Source organism: Vigna umbellata, chromosome 2 (genome assembly GCF_029865625.1).
Source record: "Vigna umbellata cultivar VRB3 chromosome 2, Vumbellata_1.0, whole genome shotgun sequence".
NCBI classification, from domain to species: domain Eukaryota; kingdom Viridiplantae; phylum Streptophyta; class Magnoliopsida; order Fabales; family Fabaceae; genus Vigna; species Vigna umbellata.
This window is the reverse complement of record NC_142166.1, coordinates 50929789-50950926: the sequence shown is the minus strand read 5'-3', so window position 1 is coordinate 50950926 and position 21138 is coordinate 50929789. Positions and strand designations below refer to the sequence as shown.

General features: G+C 30.5%; 3 protein-coding genes across 3 annotated transcripts; 2 read left to right on the top strand and 1 right to left on the bottom strand.

Annotated features, from left to right (window-relative positions):
• Positions 1 to 2192: 2192 nt before the first annotated feature.
• LOC124839071 (WEB family protein (DUF827)) lies at positions 2193 to 3884 on the top strand. Its single transcript, XM_047314813.2, has 2 exons — positions 2193 to 2535; positions 3158 to 3884. The coding sequence occupies exons 1-2, from the start codon at positions 2389 to 2391 to the stop codon at positions 3632 to 3634; spliced, it is 624 nt and encodes a 207-aa protein (XP_047170769.1). The 5' UTR covers positions 2193 to 2388; the 3' UTR covers positions 3635 to 3884.
• A 5546-nt stretch (positions 3885 to 9430) lies between these two features.
• Positions 9431 to 10067, bottom strand: LOC124826863 (uncharacterized). The gene has a single exon (XM_047299806.2). The coding sequence runs from the start codon at positions 10044 to 10046 to the stop codon at positions 9681 to 9683; it is 366 nt and encodes a 121-aa protein (XP_047155762.1). The 5' UTR covers positions 10047 to 10067; the 3' UTR covers positions 9431 to 9680.
• A 6949-nt stretch (positions 10068 to 17016) lies between these two features.
• Positions 17017 to 20828, top strand: LOC124826869 (transcription factor E2FC-like). The gene is made up of 14 exons (XM_047299812.2): positions 17017 to 17276; positions 17686 to 17860; positions 17975 to 18025; positions 18119 to 18204; positions 18384 to 18472; positions 18559 to 18613; positions 19339 to 19391; positions 19474 to 19524; positions 19609 to 19657; positions 19747 to 19812; positions 19898 to 19974; positions 20091 to 20289; positions 20366 to 20423; positions 20549 to 20828. Exons 1-14 carry the CDS (start codon positions 17148 to 17150, stop codon positions 20590 to 20592), a joined length of 1182 nt encoding a protein of 393 aa, XP_047155768.2. The 5' UTR covers positions 17017 to 17147; the 3' UTR covers positions 20593 to 20828.
• The last annotated feature ends 310 nt before the right edge of the window (positions 20829 to 21138 follow it).

Here is a 21138-nt window from a genome sequence, read left to right as displayed (position 1 = left end):
TGACAAAAATTTTTCTCTCATTATTTTAATTAATCTCTCATTTTATTACTTTAAATGAAAAGTCTTTTACTATTTTAACATTTTGAAATTTGTTATTCTTTTCACTGAAAGAAAATGTAATATTGATGGAAAATATTTTATAAGATCATAGGTGATAAAGATTGTAATGTCTTTATGATCATTACATGACATATCAAACAATCTTTACACTTTTGGTAGATTTCACAACATGATCAAGTACATAATATATTATTCTCATACTATTTTGACAGTTACTAACAAGATCACTACTAATATTAATAGGTTGATGTGGCTAACATATCACCAATAAAACTAAATAAAAATTTACAATATAGAAAATTTTTAAAGCGAAATTAAAAAAAAATGTTTTTAAAGCTCAAAATAATTTTAAACCAAAAATTAATTTTTGAAATCTTTTATAGTAACATTTAGCTTTGCGACATTTTTTAAATCCTTAAATATGCACTCCTCTCTTTTATGTGAATAATGCAATCATAGGATATTTTGTAATACTTCTATTTATTAATATGTAAATTTTGTTTGATAGAAATCATACGTATGTTTTTATATTTTTATCATTAATACTTATTTTCTATCAAAATTAATATTATTTTTTCAAATTTAATCACTTCTTAGCATATTTAATTTTTTGCTGTTTATAATTGTTTTTATGTGTTAATATTATTTTGATGGGGTGAAATAAGATGTAATTGACTCTCATTTGTCTCTTTTTTTTTTTTTGTAGAGGTTGATATAGTTGCACCTCTAATTAATATTAAAATAACATTCAATTTCCAGTTTTTTTGGCCTTATAGATTAAAAGTACAACAACTAGAGTAATAACAATATCAGTTAGTTATTTAGAGACATATCATTTTGATTAAAGGGTTCCAATTTCTATTTGAGCAAAATTCTGTTAGAGAATGTAAGTCCGAGTTTAATAGAAAAAAAAAAGAAAAAAAATATAATAAAAAAAACTAATAAAAAATAACCTTATAAAAGGTAAATTCTCTCTAACACACATATATCTTTGATGACAATTGTACTTCATCGCTAACATTTCTTGTAAATTTAAAAAAGATTATGTTTTGCGGTAATTATTATACATGTTTTTAGTTGCCATACTAATATTATTTTTATATTAAATATTTTTTGTCTTTCATAGTTTTATTAGTTTTATTGATTATACTACTTTTTATTTTAAAATTAACTTCTTCTTTTATTTGTAAATTATCTTTTTCTTTCTTATTTTTAAGTTTTATTACTCTATGTCTATTATTCAATAATATAAAATTTATTCAATTTTTCTATATTTCGTTTTGAATCATATAATCTCCTAAATATAATGGAACATATTTATTTCTATTTGGAAATAATAAGACAAATCTTTAATATTAGAATTGAATTTTTTTTATTAAAATAGACTAGAAAGATTAACGTATAATTTATTTATACAAAAATAGTTTTATATCAATTCTAACCTAAAATCTGACTTAATGTTTGTAAGTGTTATTTTTCTCTTCGTTTATTCTACTTTTTTTATTTCTACTAAACTGAGTACTCTGAACTTATATTTCTAACGTTAAATAAACTTAGTTTCTTTTCTTTCGTTCACGAAAGCTTTGTATACGTCTCTGTCTGGATTTATAAGAGAAATAACACTTTCATACAGACAAATTTTTATATTTGATCTATCACTTTCACACAAAATGTTATCATCACTGTTTATATTTTACTGTCACTGTCACTGTTTACTTCAAAACGCATCATCAATTACTTCATTTTGTTTTCTTTTTGATATAGAAAAACGATATCTAGTATTTTTTTTCTTTTTTCTTTATTTCCTCCTTTTTTATTAGAAAAATAATTATTTGACATACATAAATTTTTATATTATATTATGTATCAAATAAATGTAAAATTAAGTCATCTCACCATTATTGATTTCATTTAGAAAGCATATACCTTTCCACACGCTTCTATGATGGAGAAGCATAAGAAAAGTGGGGTTTGAAGTTGGGTATGGGTGAAGAGTCCTTCTCTATAGTTGTGCTGACAAAATATATATATATATATATATATATATATATATATATATATATATATATATATATATATATATATATATAAAGTTTGGACCATTTGTTTTCCAACAGCCACAGTAACGAGAGCCAAGGGCATCCACCCACCGCCTTGAGCCTCAAACATAAGAAACAGAATTCTAGTGAAGTGGACGCGAAGAAACGAAGCTTCCAATCTTCATCACATATATCTCAACTCAACCTTCTCCTTTCTCCAATCCTACACTTGTTATTCTTTCTCTCTCACACATCTTCATCCCTTTACTACACTGGAACCAACACCAACATGAACATCAAAGATGGCGTCATGCTTGTCAGAAAGGCAGAGATAGACACAAGGCCGCCATTCCGCTCCGTCAAAGAGGCTGTCTCCTTGTTCGGCGACAAAGTCTTAGCTGGGGAGGTTTATGCAACTGCAAACAAACTCAAAAAGGTTCTACACATCATTTTCTTTCTTCATCGTTTAATCACACACCTATATGCATCACAAACTCTAATCTGTGCTGGAAGCTTACGAATAACGTTTTACATTTTGAATGTGATTTTCAAAAGTTAATTGTCCTATATAGTTCTAAACGATGCCATTAGAAGATTTTCACAAACCTGCTTGCATAAATTGTGTTGGCCTTAAATTTCTGAACCAATAGTAACATTTTTATCTGAGCCCCATCTTAGAATCTCGTTTTCTGAACATTCAGATGGTTTAAATTATCGGTATTTTTAATCGCAAAATTTCATTAATTCAAGAGGAGTTCAGAATATTAGCTCCAATCTTATCCTTTCTTGTAACAAGGTGCAAGCAACAAATGGTTTATGTGTGCCTTGCTTTCTTTGTCGTGTCACAGAATAAAGGCACTGAAAAACAATATTAATTTACGCTTTCATACTTTAATTACAATGTATTCATTGTATGTTTCAAGCTTTCTATGAAGTACTGAGATATTATACTACTCTTTTATAACTTTTCACTTTACCATATACATGATTACTTCTTTTTTTCCATATCTTAATATTGTATGAACAAGTAAATCTAGTCTAATGTTATGTGGTTACAGATGGAGAGTGGAGGAAGTGAAAATGGCGTGGAGTATTCGAGAATTGAAAACGTTGAAGCTGAGCTAGAGGAGACGCGAGAAAACCTGCAGAGGGCGAAGGAAGAAAGCATGGTAATGGCGCATTGTCTGTCTTCTCTGCAGGAAGAGCTTGAACGCACGAAGGAAGAGCTTCAACAACTGAAGCAACGAGAAACCGAGAAACACCCGGTGGAATCTGAAATCGAAGATGTGAAGTTTGTGGAGAATTTGACGACGTTTGGAGTGAAAAGTTCGAGATTTGACGAGGAAAAGATGGAGTTCCAGAAAAAAAGGTACGTGACGTTCGCGAATCCTCCATCGGTGTCTCATATGATGTTTCCACAACAAGGGGTTGGAAAGTTGGAAAGGCACCCTTCTCTGAGGAAGAAGAAGAAGTCATTGATTCCTTTGATTGGAGCTATTTTTTCAAGGAAAAAGGGGACCCAAGAACTTCCATGACACACTTCCAAACAAAATACCATGTTTTCGGTTTAGCACTATGTTAATTTACCAGAATAATTCCCCACTGCATTTTCTTTAGAGTTTTTTTTATTTTTTATTTTTGGTTCTGGAAAAGTTTATTTTCATGCGCACTTTAACAGACTTCAATGGCAGATAGACGGTACAATCTTGTTAAACTCGCGAGATGCTAACAGGGTTGCATGTTGAATGTGGTAAATGTAATAAAGGACACCGATTACAATTTCAATCTCCTTTTCATCTTTTAAAAAAGATAAAGACAAATAAATTGCATTAATGAGAAATTTAAGTGATGTATGAATTAGGACCTGTACTTTGACACCAGAATTTTTATTATACTCCCATTCACACTCACAAATATTATTATTTTAATTCAAAATTTCATTTATATTTATTTTTTGTATATTACATATAATATTTTATTAATAAAACACATAGTTAAATTGTAGTAAGGGAAACATTGGTTTTCAAACTACAATTTTCTCATAAATAAAATACGTTTTATTTATGAGTTTTGCAGTTCACCAATCAATAGAAGGACAATGAATGTGCTAATTTAAGATAGTTATTGTAGATATATATGAACCCATCAAAGTCTAATATATAATTAGTTTATTGGAGAAAACTTTTTAAATGAGTAATTAAGAATTCTATTTATAACCATGTGATTGGAGAAGACTTGGCATAAGATTTATTTTGATGATATTCTAGTAAGAAGAAAAAATCTGTAAACTCTTGGACACTTTAAAAAGCCCAAACAATAAAATTTTGGTTAATAAAATTTCCACACGTTATAATCAATTTATATTACACGTAATATTTTTTTGGTAAATTAAAACTGTCCAATGTAAAATGTTCAAGCATTTTTTTTACTAATATGTATAATTGAAACATAGTCTTACTGTTAAAAAAAAAAAAAATAAATTCACTAGTGCAAAATTGATCTTTAATGTCACCTCGTAAACGTCCGTCCACCAAAACCCCAACGTAAATAATTGACCGGTGGCATAAATGTAAATAATTGAGTGTGGAGACGTCCGTCCTAGACGGGGCCGGACGTCTATAATACAGTAGACGTCCGACCCCTCTAACGGACGTTCAAGGGGTTGACAGGTTCAACTACTCAGTCAGCCTCTTGAACGTCCGTCCTGGAGGGGGACGGACGTTTAATATATATAAACGTTCGTCCCCCTCCAGGACGGACGTTCAAGGGGCTGACTGGTTCAAGGAGCTGACTGGTTCAACTACTCTGTCAGCCTCTTGAACGTCCGTCCTGGAGGGGGACGGACGTCTATATATATTAAACGTCCGTCCCCCTTCAGGACGGACGTTCAAAAGACATTTAAAATAAGGACTTACTAACCAAAACGCGAACCCGCGAGGAGTTATGCGAACCCGTGAGAGTTCCCTCTGCGCCTTGCATTTCCAGGTTGGTTTTTATCTGTTTTGGACCATTTAATCTTACTTTTATTCCGATTAAATTGTTCAGTGATGAAATATCTTTCATTTGAACCGATTAAAAGTCGTTTTCTGTGCATTTTTGTGCAGTTTGTAGCGTGTTCTTGGGCGGCGTTTTTGGCCTACGTTTTAGGTCGTTTACTCCTCCATCTCCCTCCATTTTCATTTCGAATCTGCTCTTCAGACGTGTTGCAGTGCACAAACAAACGTCCAAACCCTGTAATCCTAAATAACCCATAAATAACCCTAAATAACCCGTCTAATAAAGCCCTTTCTGCAGTAGTGTATAGACGTCCGAGAGGTTCACAGCGGACGTCTATATAGACGTCCGCCTGACACAGCGGACGTCTATATAGACGTCCGGCCTGACACAACAGACGTCTATATAGACGTCCGGCCTAACACAACGGACGTCTACATAGACGTCACCCACATAGACGTTCGTTGGAGGTCGGACGTCAAAAGACCCACAGAACGGACGTCTATAGTCCGTTCTGCACTAGTGATTTTTCTTGTTCTCAGACCTCTAAGACCAATAATCAACTGTTTGGGTAGACTTAAAAGATAGCACAAATGTTATAAGAATGGATAGATCTAGATGGAAATAATTGATCTGCATTTAGTATAGTTGTTTATTACTGTATTGGTTGAACTTTTTCCTTCTTTCTTTTTCTTTCATTTTATCCTTGTTATCTTTTACCTTTGTCATTTTATTTATTTATTTATCAATTAGTATTTTCTAAGTCAAAATATTTAAATTTCAAACATATTATTTTAAAAAAATGATTATATATCATCTATAATAATTATAATAAAAATCAATATTAAAATCATTATTTTTATAATAAAAATTTATTATCATTATTCATTGTTTTTTTACAATAATATTAGTTATTATTACTGTAGATAATTATAATAATATATTAATTATAATAATTTCAACTAATATTGATAATCCTTAATACAGATTTACGTGCATTCTTTCAAAAGCCATGACTCGGTTTAATGTAATATAGAAGATAAACAATTTGTTCAAATAAAACATTACCCAAAAAGCACATGTAAGTGTTTCTCCAATATATTAGAGTATACTATTAGGACATAAAATTTAAGATTTGTTATCTTTAACCCAAAAACAAATATTTTAAAAATATTTATAATTAAAATATTAATAAAAGTATATTCAAATATAAGTTATACAATTTTTGTATTAGAACAAAAGTTACGTAAGATTTCATAATGAGACATAACAGGATTCTCATATACTAAAATAAGACAGATCTTATAATGAAGATATCCGAAATTACTTAAATTCAAATTATACTTAAAAGTATAAATTCAGTTTTTTAAATATTTAAATGGTTAAAGATGGGTGCAATTGATTTTGAGAACGTTTGTGTATTTAGAATGATATTCCAATTTGATTGGATTTTGTTTGATTTAGGTTTAGATGTATAGTAAATTTTTAATAATTATCATGATTACTACTAACATCATATTTTCAATCAATGTAAAATTATTAAAAATGAAGTTTTGTTTTACGTTTCTTGAGTAACATTTTTAGAATTGGACTCAAGGGACTATTTTTATTAATGTTTTGATCTCAAGCTTATCATATGAGGTATTGTCTTCAAATGTCGAATGATATTGTTATGGTTAGTCACTCATTATCTGAGGTATTGTTCGTTTTGTAAGTTTTTTTATAATTTTATCTTTAAAAGAAGATACTTCAGAAGGTGAAATAAGTATTTAAACTACCTTTGACGTTAATTCCCAAGCCACATGGTACTATTGAATGTGAAAGGAATATAAACCCTCAATCGAGATCTATGAGGAATGACGGATCGTCTCTAATGGAGGGCTTAAGGGATCGATGGTTCGCTTTAGAACCTCGTTATCAGTCCTACAATGAGTGTCAATGTTTCGATCCTAAGTCTGTTGAGTGATATTGTTAAAATTAGTCATAATGCATTTTAGGTATTATTCGTTTTTTAGCATACAATTCTATTATTATTTTAAAAATTACCTTAAAAAGTAGAAATAATATTTTAACTATCATAAACTTCGACTTCTAAACAATGTGAGATTATTGAATGAAGTAGAAATAATATTTTAAATATGTTATTATTTTTTGGTAGATTTTATTCTTAGTCTTTTATACTCAATAAAAAGAAAAAATCCTTGAGTTAGCTGGAAAAAAATAATTTATTGAATATATAAAAGGTTTAATGTCTCAATAGGTCCCTATTTTCTTCCAGAATCTCAAATAGGACCCTTTCTTTTTTGGCGTCTCAATTGGTCCTTATTTTTGTAAAATTGAATCCAATAGGGCCTTTTTGTCAAATTGATCAGACGGCGTTAAGGAAGGTGATATATGACGCGCTGACGGTATAGTTTTAACTGACGTGGCCTTAAAAAGGTGTGTGAAGTGTATTTTTTTAATTTTTGAATTAAAAAATAGAGTACACATTGGGAAAATAAAATTTAAGTAAGGGTAAACTTGAGAAATCAAATTAAATTAATAGATGAGTTTTAGGGTTCTGGGAAACTTCATTCCCTTTCTATTTTCTTTTCTTGAACCAAAAACTCCAGCAATGGGAGTATGGCGGTGCACACAGGAAAATTCTTCATCTTCCTCTTCTTGGTTCTTTGTACCATGGTTGCGGCCTTGTAGGGGAGAAGATCTAATTGTGGTTTTCGGCAGTGGCGTGTTTCGCTTTAGAGCTTGTTGCTCCTTTCGACCTTGTTCGAACTCGCGGAGTAGGAAAAGTAGACGTCTTCCTTCCTTCTCTTCTTCTTGGTTCTGCTAGGGGTTTTGTAGGTAGGGGATAAGCTTATCGGTGGCTAGGACGCATACCCTTCCACGTGGCACGATGAGGGTGCGGCAGCGATGGCGTCCCGACGGTGCTTTGAGGGGGTCGCGGAAGCTTTCCTCCTTCGAATCAACCCGCAATGGTGGATGTGGGTTCAGTTATGACCGAGCCTATGTGCGAACAACGTCGCGGTGGTGAGAGAAGAGGACGACAATGCGTCAGGAGTGATCTCCGGAGACAACAGCGAGGGCGAGTGATTGCCTTATCCGACGATGACAACGTCAACGACGAGTTGTGATTGAGAAATTCTTGACTCTACAATTTAGGGTTCCTTTTGTTATCTAATTTTGGAGATCGGGTTTTGCTGAAAGTGGGAAATTAGGGATTTTTTGATGTAATTGAAATTGCAATGTTTGAATTGGGATCTTGATTTCTGTTTTCGTTTCTGAGCTTCAAATTGATTTCTCAGTTGGTGGGTTGCACTTATTTTCTTTCTTTTCCCACTTTGCCCTTTTAAGTAAATATGATTTCCCCTGTCTAAATCTGATTTCCCCTGTTTGCAATATTTTTTTAATACAAAATACCATTCAAACATGTTTATAATGCCACTATTAAACGGCCGTTTTCCCAATTTAATGGTGAGCCTGTAATTGATTCAATTTTACAAAAATAAGGACCCAATTAAAACGCAAAAAAAGAAAAGGTCCTATTTGAAATTCTGGACAAAAATAGGAACTTATTGAGACATTAATCCTATATAAAACTATGTTAGGATTATTGTTGGATTTCCGTGGAGGACGGTCAATGTACTGTCAAGAAAGCTCCTTATATTTTTACTCTAAAAAAGTTCCTTTATATTTTAAAAACATAACAACATAAATAATTTATGTTAAACAACATACCATACGTTGTTTTATATATAAAATAAAAAACACAAGCATTCACAAAAAGAAAGTTTATGTATAATCTAAGTAGATAAAAGTTTAATTTTAGCTTTAAAAGTCATTTATTTATTTTTATTCTACTTTTATAAAAATACCGATCCAAAGTTCGTCCAAAGAAGATAATACCTTCAAACCAAGTTGCATCCATGTTGCATTAAAATATTTTTACGTATTCTTCCAGCAATTTAAAAAAAAAAAATTCATTTTCTGTATCACAGTAGCAATATTTATAAATTTGTGACTCTTCTCTCTCATTTTTTTCTGGCTGTTATATATTTCCAAACCAAACAAAGAACTAGGGAATGAAAATATTTTGAGTGTGATGAGTAAGTTGGAGAGAGAAACATAAGGCGAACACTGGAAAAGTAGGTTCTTCATATAATGCTGACCTTATTATAATGCGCTACTTTTATTGTATGCCTAATGTAATCCTATTTTCATCATTACAGATGATGGGATATTCATAATATATTCTGCTCCGGGAAATACCTAAAAGCTGAAATTTGGGTGGGTAGATCCACTTCAAAACCATTTTTATAGATAGTAATTTTGTTTTGCAATTCATTATTCATCATCCCAGAACAACTTAACATTCAACATTACCCAGGAATTGAAATATCAACAAGTAAAATAGAAGCCAAGGAATTGAAGTAACTCCATTATGCAAAATACAATGCTCTCTCATTTACATATACATCATCAATCACTGTGCATAAGAAAAAAATATATAATCGTAAGTATAATGAAGGACGTGTGATGGCGACATAGCACGGGTACAGAACATTAATCAAAGGTCGGATGATGTGGGACTCAGACAACATCAGATTTTCGACCGTCGAAAATGCCATCTTGTGCTGACTTGTTGAAAAACTCGATGCAATCAGCAATGGCCTCGTTGTAATGCGAGTAAGAGGAATAGTAAGAACTGCATGAAGTCTTGGGCGGTTCGAACCGGTCGGAAACTTTGTGCTTTGAATCCTTGGAGCGGCGAGAAGGTACCGAGAAAACAAAGCGCATGAAGATCTTGCGGAAGCGTTGAAAGAGCTTCATGGCAGAGAGGTTGTTGAACTTGGGAGGAGGTTGAGGTGTTTGTTCAGGCGATGCTTCTTCGGTAGCTCCTCTTATTTGAATAACAACAAAATTCTCTGTTCCTCTAAGTGCGTTGTTCTTCAGCATTTTTCTCTCTTTTCACAGAATGACAGAGCCTTCTTGAAATATATAGTTTATAGTTGAGGTTTTGTTGAGCATTTAAAGCTTGAGATTATATTCGATAGTGTGAGGCAAAAAAGTATTCCCATGTGGCCAAATCATTTGCATGGCCTTCCTGTCCTCTGAATTTGGTTTCTTTGTTTGGTTTGGTTGATTTTGTTGAATTAACATCTGAAGGGAAGATTAAAATTTGATGATTTGTTGTTTAGCGGTTAAGTTTATTAAAAGGGGAAGAATGATGATCGGTCCACTCTGCCTCAAATATAAAACCTTGACGGATCTGCAACAACAATCATTTGTAACATTTGTGGAACCCATCCAACATGTCCAACGTTAAAGCTGTGAGTTAAACTTAAATAGAATAAATTTAAATGGGTTATTTTATGATCTTTAATTTGATCGGAGAGTTTAAAACTTTGAAATGAAAAGATAAATTAGAATCTATAAATTAGAGTGAGAGATGGGTAGTCTTACAAAGAGTGTATTCGCACCCGAATTAAAAGAAGTACTCAATTATTATCATTGGAGTCTCAGAATAAAAGCTCTTTTTGCCTTTTATAAAAATTTGAAGGCAATGAAAAATGGTCATGTAAAATAAATAAAAACATCATAAATTAATAAATTAATTGAATGCTTAGATGATTGTGTTGAAAATTACATACAAAGAACAAGGTAGCTTGATAAATTATGTATGAAGTTGTGGACAAGTTTGACTTTAAGGAGATTGCAAGTGAAAAAACTTTAAAAGAAGTGTGAAACTTTTTAGAAAAGACATATAAAGGAGATGATCGAGTGAAGCAAATGAGGTTTCAAACACTCAAAGGAGAGTTAAAGAGTAGAAGAATGAAGGAGATAGAGGAAGTAGTTAAGTAGATTACTCGAGTTAAAACCATGGTCAACCAACTCGACAAAAACAAAGAGGCACATCCCGGTAGTCAAGTGGTGGGGAAGATTATGAGGTTGTTGAACGAAGAAACTTTGAAAATGTGGTGTGTGGGACTCAGGAGTCCAAAAACCTATCAACGTTCATAGTTAAAGAGTTTGTCGGGTCTCTTGAGACGCACAAACAACGAAAGAAGAATTGGACATCACTTGAAAAGGAACTAGCACTAGTACAGAATTGGCTTTTAAGGTCACCCCGTAGACCGTAGACGTCGGACCACAAAATAACCAACGTAAATTATTGACCGGTGGCATTTTCGTAAATAAGTTGGGCATATAGGCGTCGGGGCCCCTATCCGACGTCGATATGCCTGATAGGTAGGTGAAAAGTCATTTTTTTCCGCCATATAGACGTCTGATCCCACCAGTCCGACGTCTATATACGATTATAGACGTCGGTCCCCCTGTAACAGATGTTTATATGACTGACAAGGTAGGTGAAAAGTTAATCTATACATCGGGCACCCTCCTAACCGACGTCTATATGCGTCAAAATGTGAAAAGTCATTTTTTTTTCGCCGTTTAGACGACGGATCCCGCCACATCCGACGTCTATATGCACCGCAAATATTAATTTTTAAATCGAATGGACGTCATATTAGTGAGGTCCCCGACGTCTAGTCGAGAATAGACGTCTATATATTTTTAATTTAATATTTTTATAAATTAAAAAGAAATAATTATTTTAACAAACAAGCTATTAAAAATATAGTCTTTAGTTAAATAAACATAGAGTGATATATATAATATTATTGTCTAATAACAATTAATAAGAATAATCCATCCCAAAAAATAATTAATTAAAGTGAAACTAAATTAATTTCTTAAACAAGGTTTCGACCAGTCACCGAATAACATAATTATAACAAAAATAAACAATCAATCAAAGCATCTAAAAACAAAATCAACCTGAGAAGCCAACTCATTGCAACTTATGTCTTGACCATCATATTGTTGGGGTTCAAAGATTAAATCTCACAGTGCAACTTAAATCCCTTTTCAAGTTAAATGTATACTGTTTCGTGATTTGAAGCACCTGGCGTAAAAAAATTGATCTATTTATTTTCTAAAATTAAATGTTAAAAAAATTGCAACAAAATATGCTTGAAACTTAGTTCCTCAATATTTGTAAATTAAATTATTAATTTTAGAAACTTATATGCTGAGTTTTGTGAATAAATTTATAGAATATTTATAAACACACAATCTTATTTGGAAACTTTGTTTATATTTTGGAAAGCATATTGTACGTCAAAATAAAGTTGATTAATGAAATTTTATTGTATATAAACTTTTAAACTAACTCATAATAAATAAAATTAGTTAGTAAATTAAATATGACTTACTCGTAACAAAAAATGACTATTATATATATATATATATATATATATATATATATATATATATATATATATATAAATATATATATATATATATATATATATATATATGTATATGTATGTATGTATACATGTATATGTATGTATAAACACTTGCAAAATATCAAAAATATGTACGTGAAGTAAAAATAAAATCTTGATTTTTAGGCGGTTTAATTGATGCACAATAAAATTTTGAATCTTGCTTTTTTCACACTCTCTGAATTTGTTAACATTAAATCAGAGATAAAATCAATAAATTTTTCTTTTACTTTTCAGAGTTTATTTTCTTTCCTCTCTGCAAAATTTAAACTGATAAAAAAAATTACTTTAAAATTGGAAAGAAAAGAAAAACCTAATCTTTCCTTTAAGATTTCCCCTCCACGAATCATACTAATAGCACATTGGCATGACCTTACCCTACGTATATATTATTGATATTCGTTTATGTTAAAGTAATTAATCCATTAATATGATTCGTAAGAACATATGATTACTTACCAATTGGTAGTAGATTAGAAGCTAAGAATATAATCATTGGCCTTCTTTTGGCAAGTTTTTAAGAAGAAACAATGAATATTTTCATTTTAAGTTGAATAAAATAACCACGATTACGCCGATAATGGTCCAAATAAAGTCACTTAAATTCTGTGTTGAGGCAAATTAACCTACAAGTTTATTTAAGAAATCGTTTACAAGCTTTGGAAAGAAATCAATGTATGTTAATTAATTTTATGATTTTGATTAATCACATAATCAGTTTTGAATTTTATTAACTTTTTTCCTAATACCTAAAAAAGTTCGCCGCAGTTCGTAAAAATTAGCCAATTGCTTTTTTGGCTGTATAGTTTGCTACATCTTATGAAATCAATATAGCATGAAAATTCAGTGAATATCTTAAGTTCATGAACATACATATAATAATAATATGGTTCCATTATATGTATGATTAATTTATCAGGGCTGGAGAATGTAAAACGTGGTGATGATAATGAATGAATGAGAATAGTTGAACATTGTGTCTTATGAATTTTATGATTAGTGTGAAGGTTTGGGGTAATGATGATTAATTCTTGAGCCATTAATCATTATGTCTTGTACTTGTTTCACCTAAAAATAACAGACTTAGGATAGGATGAGGTCATTTCTGCATAAGAAACATATACTTTTTCGAACTCACAACAAACTCGTCTAATTCAGAGTTTTCGGTAAAATAAATATTCATATTCACTCCAATTAATCTTCTTTCGTATATCTAAAAGTTATTCTCATTATTCTAAAATAAGCAGTGGATTTAAATAACCTCAAAATTAATTCCAAACTCTTGTGTTTGTTTCGCGAAATTTGGAAGTGATGATGAAGAAAAATTATGGGATTATTCCATAATGCCATTTCAATGTATATAAAAATTATGATTTTATAAAAATATCTCTGTTTTAATACCACGTTTCATGCACTTTCATGTCACTATTGGAGTATTTTTTTGCTTTTTGTTAGAGCAACTCTGATAAGTGTAAAAATGATAAAGAAATCATCCAGACATGTTTCATGATGCAGAACCCATACCAATGGTTCCAGTTGTGCAGCAATGCGGTGCCTAAGGATGCAGCCTCTATGCACATTTGAGCGTTGAAAATTTTAATTTTAATTTTAATTTTAATTAAATTTAACGTGTAAAATATAAACTAATTTTAATTTTAATTAAATTTAATTTAATAAATATAAATTAAATTTTTTACCCATGATGGAGTAGAGTATGAATAGTATGATATATTTATTTATAAATAAGTATTAAAATATTCTTTATTTACAAATGATAAATATTTGTGTCATCCGTATTTTATCTACAAATACTATCGATGTCTTTTGTCATTCTATGTTTATTAAAATTCATATCTTATGTATTTTTCTGCCAATATATATATATATATATATATATATATATATATATATATATATATATATATATATATATATATATATATATATATATATATATATATATATATATATATATAAAATAAAAATCTTACATTTTCATTTATTAAAAAACATACTTTATTACATTTATCAAAATTTTCACCAACTTTACTCATATATTCACTCACTTCAACCTTCAACCTTCAAATTCTTCAAAACAAATACAAATTTTTTATCTTCAAATACATTTATTCATTATCTTTCGAATCCATCTTAAGAAAAATACACCATAAAATCACTTCTAATGAAAGAAGTTTAAGTAAATATTTATTATCTTTACTTTAAACAAAAAATAAATTCAACTAAAAAAAATTAAATCTAGTTCAAATATTCATTTCATTTATCACATGAGTTTCATTAGGCATAAAATCAAAGAAAACATTCTTTCAATTTTATACTTATAAAAAAATTCCAATTCTTAACAAAGACAAAACGAAGGAAAAATTCAATAATAATAATGCATTTTAAATAAATTAAAAAATTTTAAATCAAAATTTTATGGATAAAAATCTTGTTGGTAGAATTACGAAAATAAAGTTAATTTTGAAACGAACAAATTTAAAAATTATAATTAATAAATGAAATAAACAAAAACAAATTCAAACTAAAAGCTCAAAAATAAGAAAATAGAATAAATTGAAAAAAAAAATTTAGTAAATTCGTCTCTATTTGAGTATTATGTGATATCATTTTTATTGTTGAGAAATTCTCACTTTTGTTAGTACGAGTATGTGTATAATAATATTTAATTTTTTTATTAGATATGTGAAGTGATGATATGTACCTATTAATTGTCTCCATACTTATGCTAGTTTCATATTTGTTATAATACTCATAATTATCCTCCTTTTTGTTTTCATTTAGATTATTAAAATACTTATAATTTATTAAGTGATATATATATATATATATATATATATATATATATATATTATTTTCTTAATTTTAATTATATATTTTTTATTACACGTTTTTCTTCCTTTCGTTTAACTTTTTTCATTATGACAATTTTTTTTAATGGTTATGTTCAAATAGTATATTATTAGTTATCTCAAATCAAATAGTTTTTATATTTTACATTTAAATATTATTTATTTTTAATATTTTTATTTATTGTTTTTTTTTACACAAAAATATATCTAACTCCTAGGTAATAAAAACCTTATACTTGTTATTTCTTCTAATCTTTAATTTATGTTTCGGTTGAAAACTTTTGTTAAACAATTTTCATTTCTTCTCAACAATTAAGCTAATTTGATATAAGAATTTTTTTTTATACCATTAATTATATATTTGCTTTCCTTTTTATGATGTATCAAATGATTCATCGAAATATTTCCAATAATCACATTTGATCATTTTGATTTTTTTAATATTTTTATATAATTATTTGTAATTTTTAACTCAAGTATAATTTTATCATCACATTTGTACAAAGATATTTCATTTACTATAACATAATAATTTATATCATTATCATGAATATTATTTACCATCATCTAACTTAATAAATTAAATTTTAAAAGTAAATTTATGTTAAATTTTAATTATTACTAATTTAATATTATTCTTTGTGCAATATCATTCAAGTGAATTATAGAAAGGATCATATTTCATATTATTCATCTAGGGTGTTGCTACCTCTACCACCACACCTTTCTCTCTCCACCTCCCCAATTTATTTTAATTCCAATTATATCATCAGATTAAAATTTTTTACTTTTATTATTTTTATTTATTTCAAACCTAGTTCTCCTACTTTACTCCTGCACCCAATCTTTCCATCTCTTATTTTCGTTTAATAATTTGTCTTTCGTTTTACTCTGCAACCCAATCTGTCTTCTCCGTTTCACTTCTCCTCCTCCGTTTTTTTCTTCTTCATTTTCCTTACATTATTAAAATACATTAAAAATATATTCAAAAATAATAAATCAAAAATTATTAAAATATTTCCAAAATAAAGAATAAACTAATAAAAGAAACCCTAAAATAAAAAACGTAACTTTTAAACGGATGTTGACATCTGTTGAAGGATTTTGACATCCGTTGAAGGATGTGTCTTAAAGGTTACGTTTTTTATTTTAGGGTTTTATTTGAAGGTTTATTTGAATACACACCTTGAGGAAGCAATACACTGCACCACTCCACACACTGCACTACGAGAGCGACACTGCACCACGAGAGGGAGACTGCTTGATAATTATTTGCACCACTACCAACCTTTGCAACTTGTAAAAGAAAGAGAGGAAGAAATATAATGTTAAAATAAAATAAAAATATTTTACTCATGTACGGGGCACTAGAATAGATTATTAGTGGAATAGGTTGTGAATAGATAAAATTAAAAAATAACCTTAAAAATAAAATTTTAGGGCCAAAATAATAAATGGAAGGTAGAGGGAGAAAAATGTGGTGATAGAGGGATCAACACCCATTCATCTAATACACATAGAGCCCAGGAAAAATAGGGCAGAGAGAGGCCCAAATAAAAGAGAAGGAGAAAAAAGGAAAACAAAAGGCGGGGTAGCGTGTACATTCGAACTCAATTGACCGCTTTTTTTGCGTTAGTGTTGGCGGCCATTCAGTCTCATCTCAATATCTCATCACTCACTCTTCATTCAACAACACATCTCTTCCTTTTTGTTTGTTTCAAAATTCATAATCTCACTTTCACCCTCTTTCATTTCTCCTTACTATATAACAGTGTTGCTGTTACCTCTCTTACTCCCGCTCTCTCTGTTTTCCAAACCCTTTATTTTCTCTGTTAATGTCGACTTCCGGCCAGGATCATCATCAATCCCACGACCCTTCTCATCCATCTCAACTTAAATTCCACCTGCTGCACTCCCCTTCTCACATTTCTCCCCTTCCCCATTCTCTTTTTCCCAATTTCTTCGTGAGTTTCCTATTTTCAATTTCTGTCGGCTTTTCATTTTCTGTTCATGATCGGATGGATAGATCGTGTCCCTGATTCCAACTAACACAATCTCATCATGCAAATTATACACTGTTTTCGTTGTCACACAATGCATTCATTTCAGTTGTAACATCTAACATTCACCTACTCATATGATTTCTTCCTCGGCACACAGTTTAATAAATTGTTTTTGGATTATAAGAGATGAGTCCACGCTTTCAGCGAATTCAGTGTTTTATGTATTTATCAGTGATAAAAATATTGGCTCTCTGTAAGCTTATAATTGAATTTTGTTTTCCTTCCTTTAGATATTAGAAATATACTATGAGCCTCCGCCAAATTGTAGTTTTTGTAAGACTTTAATGTTCACTTTCAACTACATATGCAGCCGAGTCAAAGATATGAAAGTAGTCACAGAAGTAATCTCGAAGTGGCTTCTCACACGAGTAAAACAGTTTATCTTCCCCCTCCAGTTCAAACCCAGTCTACCGAAAGAGGAAAGCAAAATGGTAAATCAAAACTTTCTAGAAACACAAAATCTGGGACTCAAAGACCTAGTGCCGGTAACACTCTTTTAGATTATTAGATTATGATTGTGTTAAACTCTTCATTCTGTTGCTTTTATATTATAATTATTATCTTGCTGGAGTTTATGTTGGGTGCATTTTCCTTATCAGATTCCCCTAATTCAACTGCGGTTAACAACTGTCGTTATGACAGTTCCTTAGGTATGTCTATACTCAAGTATTACTCCACTTTCCCTTTTTAACTCAATTGTCAAGCTGACTCTCTTTATAATGCTTATAATATGCCATGGACAGGACTGTTGACAAAGAAATTTGTGAGCTTGATCCAAGATGCTAGGGATGGCACCCTTGATCTTAACAAAACTGCTGAGATCCTGGAGGTATAGAAATGTCTTTCATAGTTTTGTTCACAGAAGGACCTTTTTGTCAGGCTTATTTTGATCTTCTCTTCCAGTTCTTTTAATTTAAAATTTTCTATTTGTGCTATTAGTACATGCACTTCTGCTTCATGGTTTTTTAATTTCTGGTTTTATAATATATCTAAAATTAATTGTGTCAGGTTCAGAAAAGGAGAATCTATGACATTACAAATGTTCTTGAAGGAGTAGGATTGATAGAGAAAACTTCAAAAAATCATATACAGTGGAAGTAAATATTATGATTTTGTTTGTTACTTTGAAGTTTCTTTTATCAGATTTCCTATATATATGATACACGTTGTGTTTTACGAGCAGGGGATGTGATGGACTTGGGCCACGAGAACTGGAGAACCAAATTAACGGTCTAAAGGTTTGGATCTTTTTTAAAGGACTCTGTTCAAATCTCCTGCTTTTAGACTGCTTGCATGGTTGCTTTGAAGTGTAAACATGACTTAATTTTTACATTCGATTATATAATTGAAAAATGAAAACCTACTTTGCCTCTTTTGAAGCCATGGTATGGTATGTTCAAAATATTTCTTCATAATTGTACAGTTAAGAGCAGCATGAAGAGATTGATCAAAATAAAATTCAAGTTGATACCAGCAATTTTCAACTTAAACTGCTTGAGGCATTTTTTCTAGAAGCGAAAAGAAAATTTTCAGGTCACATAAATGCATCTTAAAGGATCACTTGTATGAGTATCTGTGTTATGTAGAAACTCAAGCTTATGCTTGACATGTGTCTGTATGACGTTAGTGTGTCTAACAAATCCATGATAGATACCTTTTAATAAGCTTCTTGGTCGAGGCAAAATCTGAATGTAACATGATTCCATTTCTTATGATACTATTTAAATATAGATAGGGTATAAGCCTCATATTGCGGATCGAATGTATTGGTCTCGCCACTTCTATCCTGAACTAAATATGCCTATGCAGATAATATAGCCAACTTCTGCTCGTGCCTTGGACTGATGTAATTGATCACCAATTTTAGTTTAAAATGCATGTTGCTCTTAGGATTTTAGCTCCACCTGCCAATACTGCTTGTGTTAGTGATTCAGTCCAACTTTGACAATTTGATTCGATACAGGCTGAAGTTGAAAGTCTATATGCCAGGGAATGCGAACTTGATGATTGTATAAGGTCTGTTTGTTAAAGTGATATCGCGTGAAGTTTCATATGGTTGATCTATTCTTTTAAAACAATTACCATTTTAATTTCTCAGGAAAAAACAGGAGCTTCTAAGAAACCTAGAGGAAAGTGAAAGCTCTCAGAAGTAGGAATTTCTGACAACTTGCCTTGTATTTTAGTTCCAATTTATAGGTTTCTTTACCTGATGGTAAGCTTGCTTGATCATTAGGTACCTTTTTTTGACCAAGGAAGAGATTCTTAGTCTTCCATGCTTCCAGGTCATTTTTTTTTCTATACGCTTAGATTTTATGAAGATATATCTATTTACCATTATGGCCACTTTACTTATTATCTACTATTTTCACAGAATCAAGAAATTATAGCAATCAAGGCTCCAAAAGCTAGTTTCATAGAGGTCCCTGATCCTGATGAGGTGGTATCTACTTTCGACTAACTTGGCTGTTCAAAAAGTTTGGTGTATCACAGAGTTTTAACTGACTCCTCACTCAAATGAGCAGGAATCAGTTTTCCGGCAAAGGCAATACAAAATGATTGTTAGAAGCGCCACTGGACCAATATATTTGTACCTCTTGAGGTAAACATTGCATGCAAAAGTTTCTTTATTATTATGTTAAATCTTTGTTTGTTTAAAGGTGATTTTTCCTCTGTATTGAGTCTTCTACTAACTGCTGAACTTTTTAACCCTTGAAGCAAGGACGACTGCAAGTATGAAGATGATAGTGTCAAACGGGTGAAATTAATGGATCCATCGTGGAACAGTGAGCAATGCATAAAGAGAGGTGTGGGATTATTAGAAAGCCACGACGATAAACAAAATACTTCTGAAAGTTTCAATTTTCATGAATCACAGGCATCTGGAATTCAAGAAATAACTCCCACTGATTTTGAAGTATGTATAACTTAAGCTGTGAGTTGTAAAATATCAAAATCTGGAAAGACATGTCATGTCATTGTGTTTATTGCAGATGGAAGATGACTACTGGTTTCAGTCAGATCCTGGAGTAAGGCTAACACAACTGTGGGGTACCAATATCTTCTAACTAAGCCCTACTATATGAATTTGATTCTTGGATTTTTATCCTACGTGGGGATGAAAGTCGACCAGTTTTAAAGTTCATATCAACCAATTCTTGGTGTTTTTTGTTCAGAAAATAAACCAATTTTGCCTATAGACGAGCTACCAGACTATTAATGCAGTAAGTGGAGTGGAATTTTCTACCGCACAAGCATCACTAACAGATACAATTAATGAGTAAGAGATAGACCATAAATTATTCCAGATGACACAAAGGTATATTCAAACTGTAAATCTGTCTTTTTCCTATCGTGTAACTTACGAACAAATAAGGTGAGTTATAACTTTTAAATACAAAATGTTTCACATTTAACTCCTAATAAAGTTGCAAATCATTTAATGAAATTTTTGAGTTCAGGCAAACTTCTATTTATTTTTTGACAACTCCTTTATTTTCAGATTGCATATATCTCATAAAAAGAACTTAATTGACAGACAATTAATGTTGCTCTTTATTATGACTACATTTCTTGTTAATTTTTTTTCTAATATCATTATACGTCTCCATTAATTAATTGATAGATTCAAATCTAAAATATATATAGCAAAGAGTGAGAGATTTCTTGAAATTGACACCACCAATAATTTGATCCTTAGGATATTTCCCCATCTGAGTAATCCTTCATAAGTTGTTTTTTTATTCACGTGATTTTTTTAAGCAAG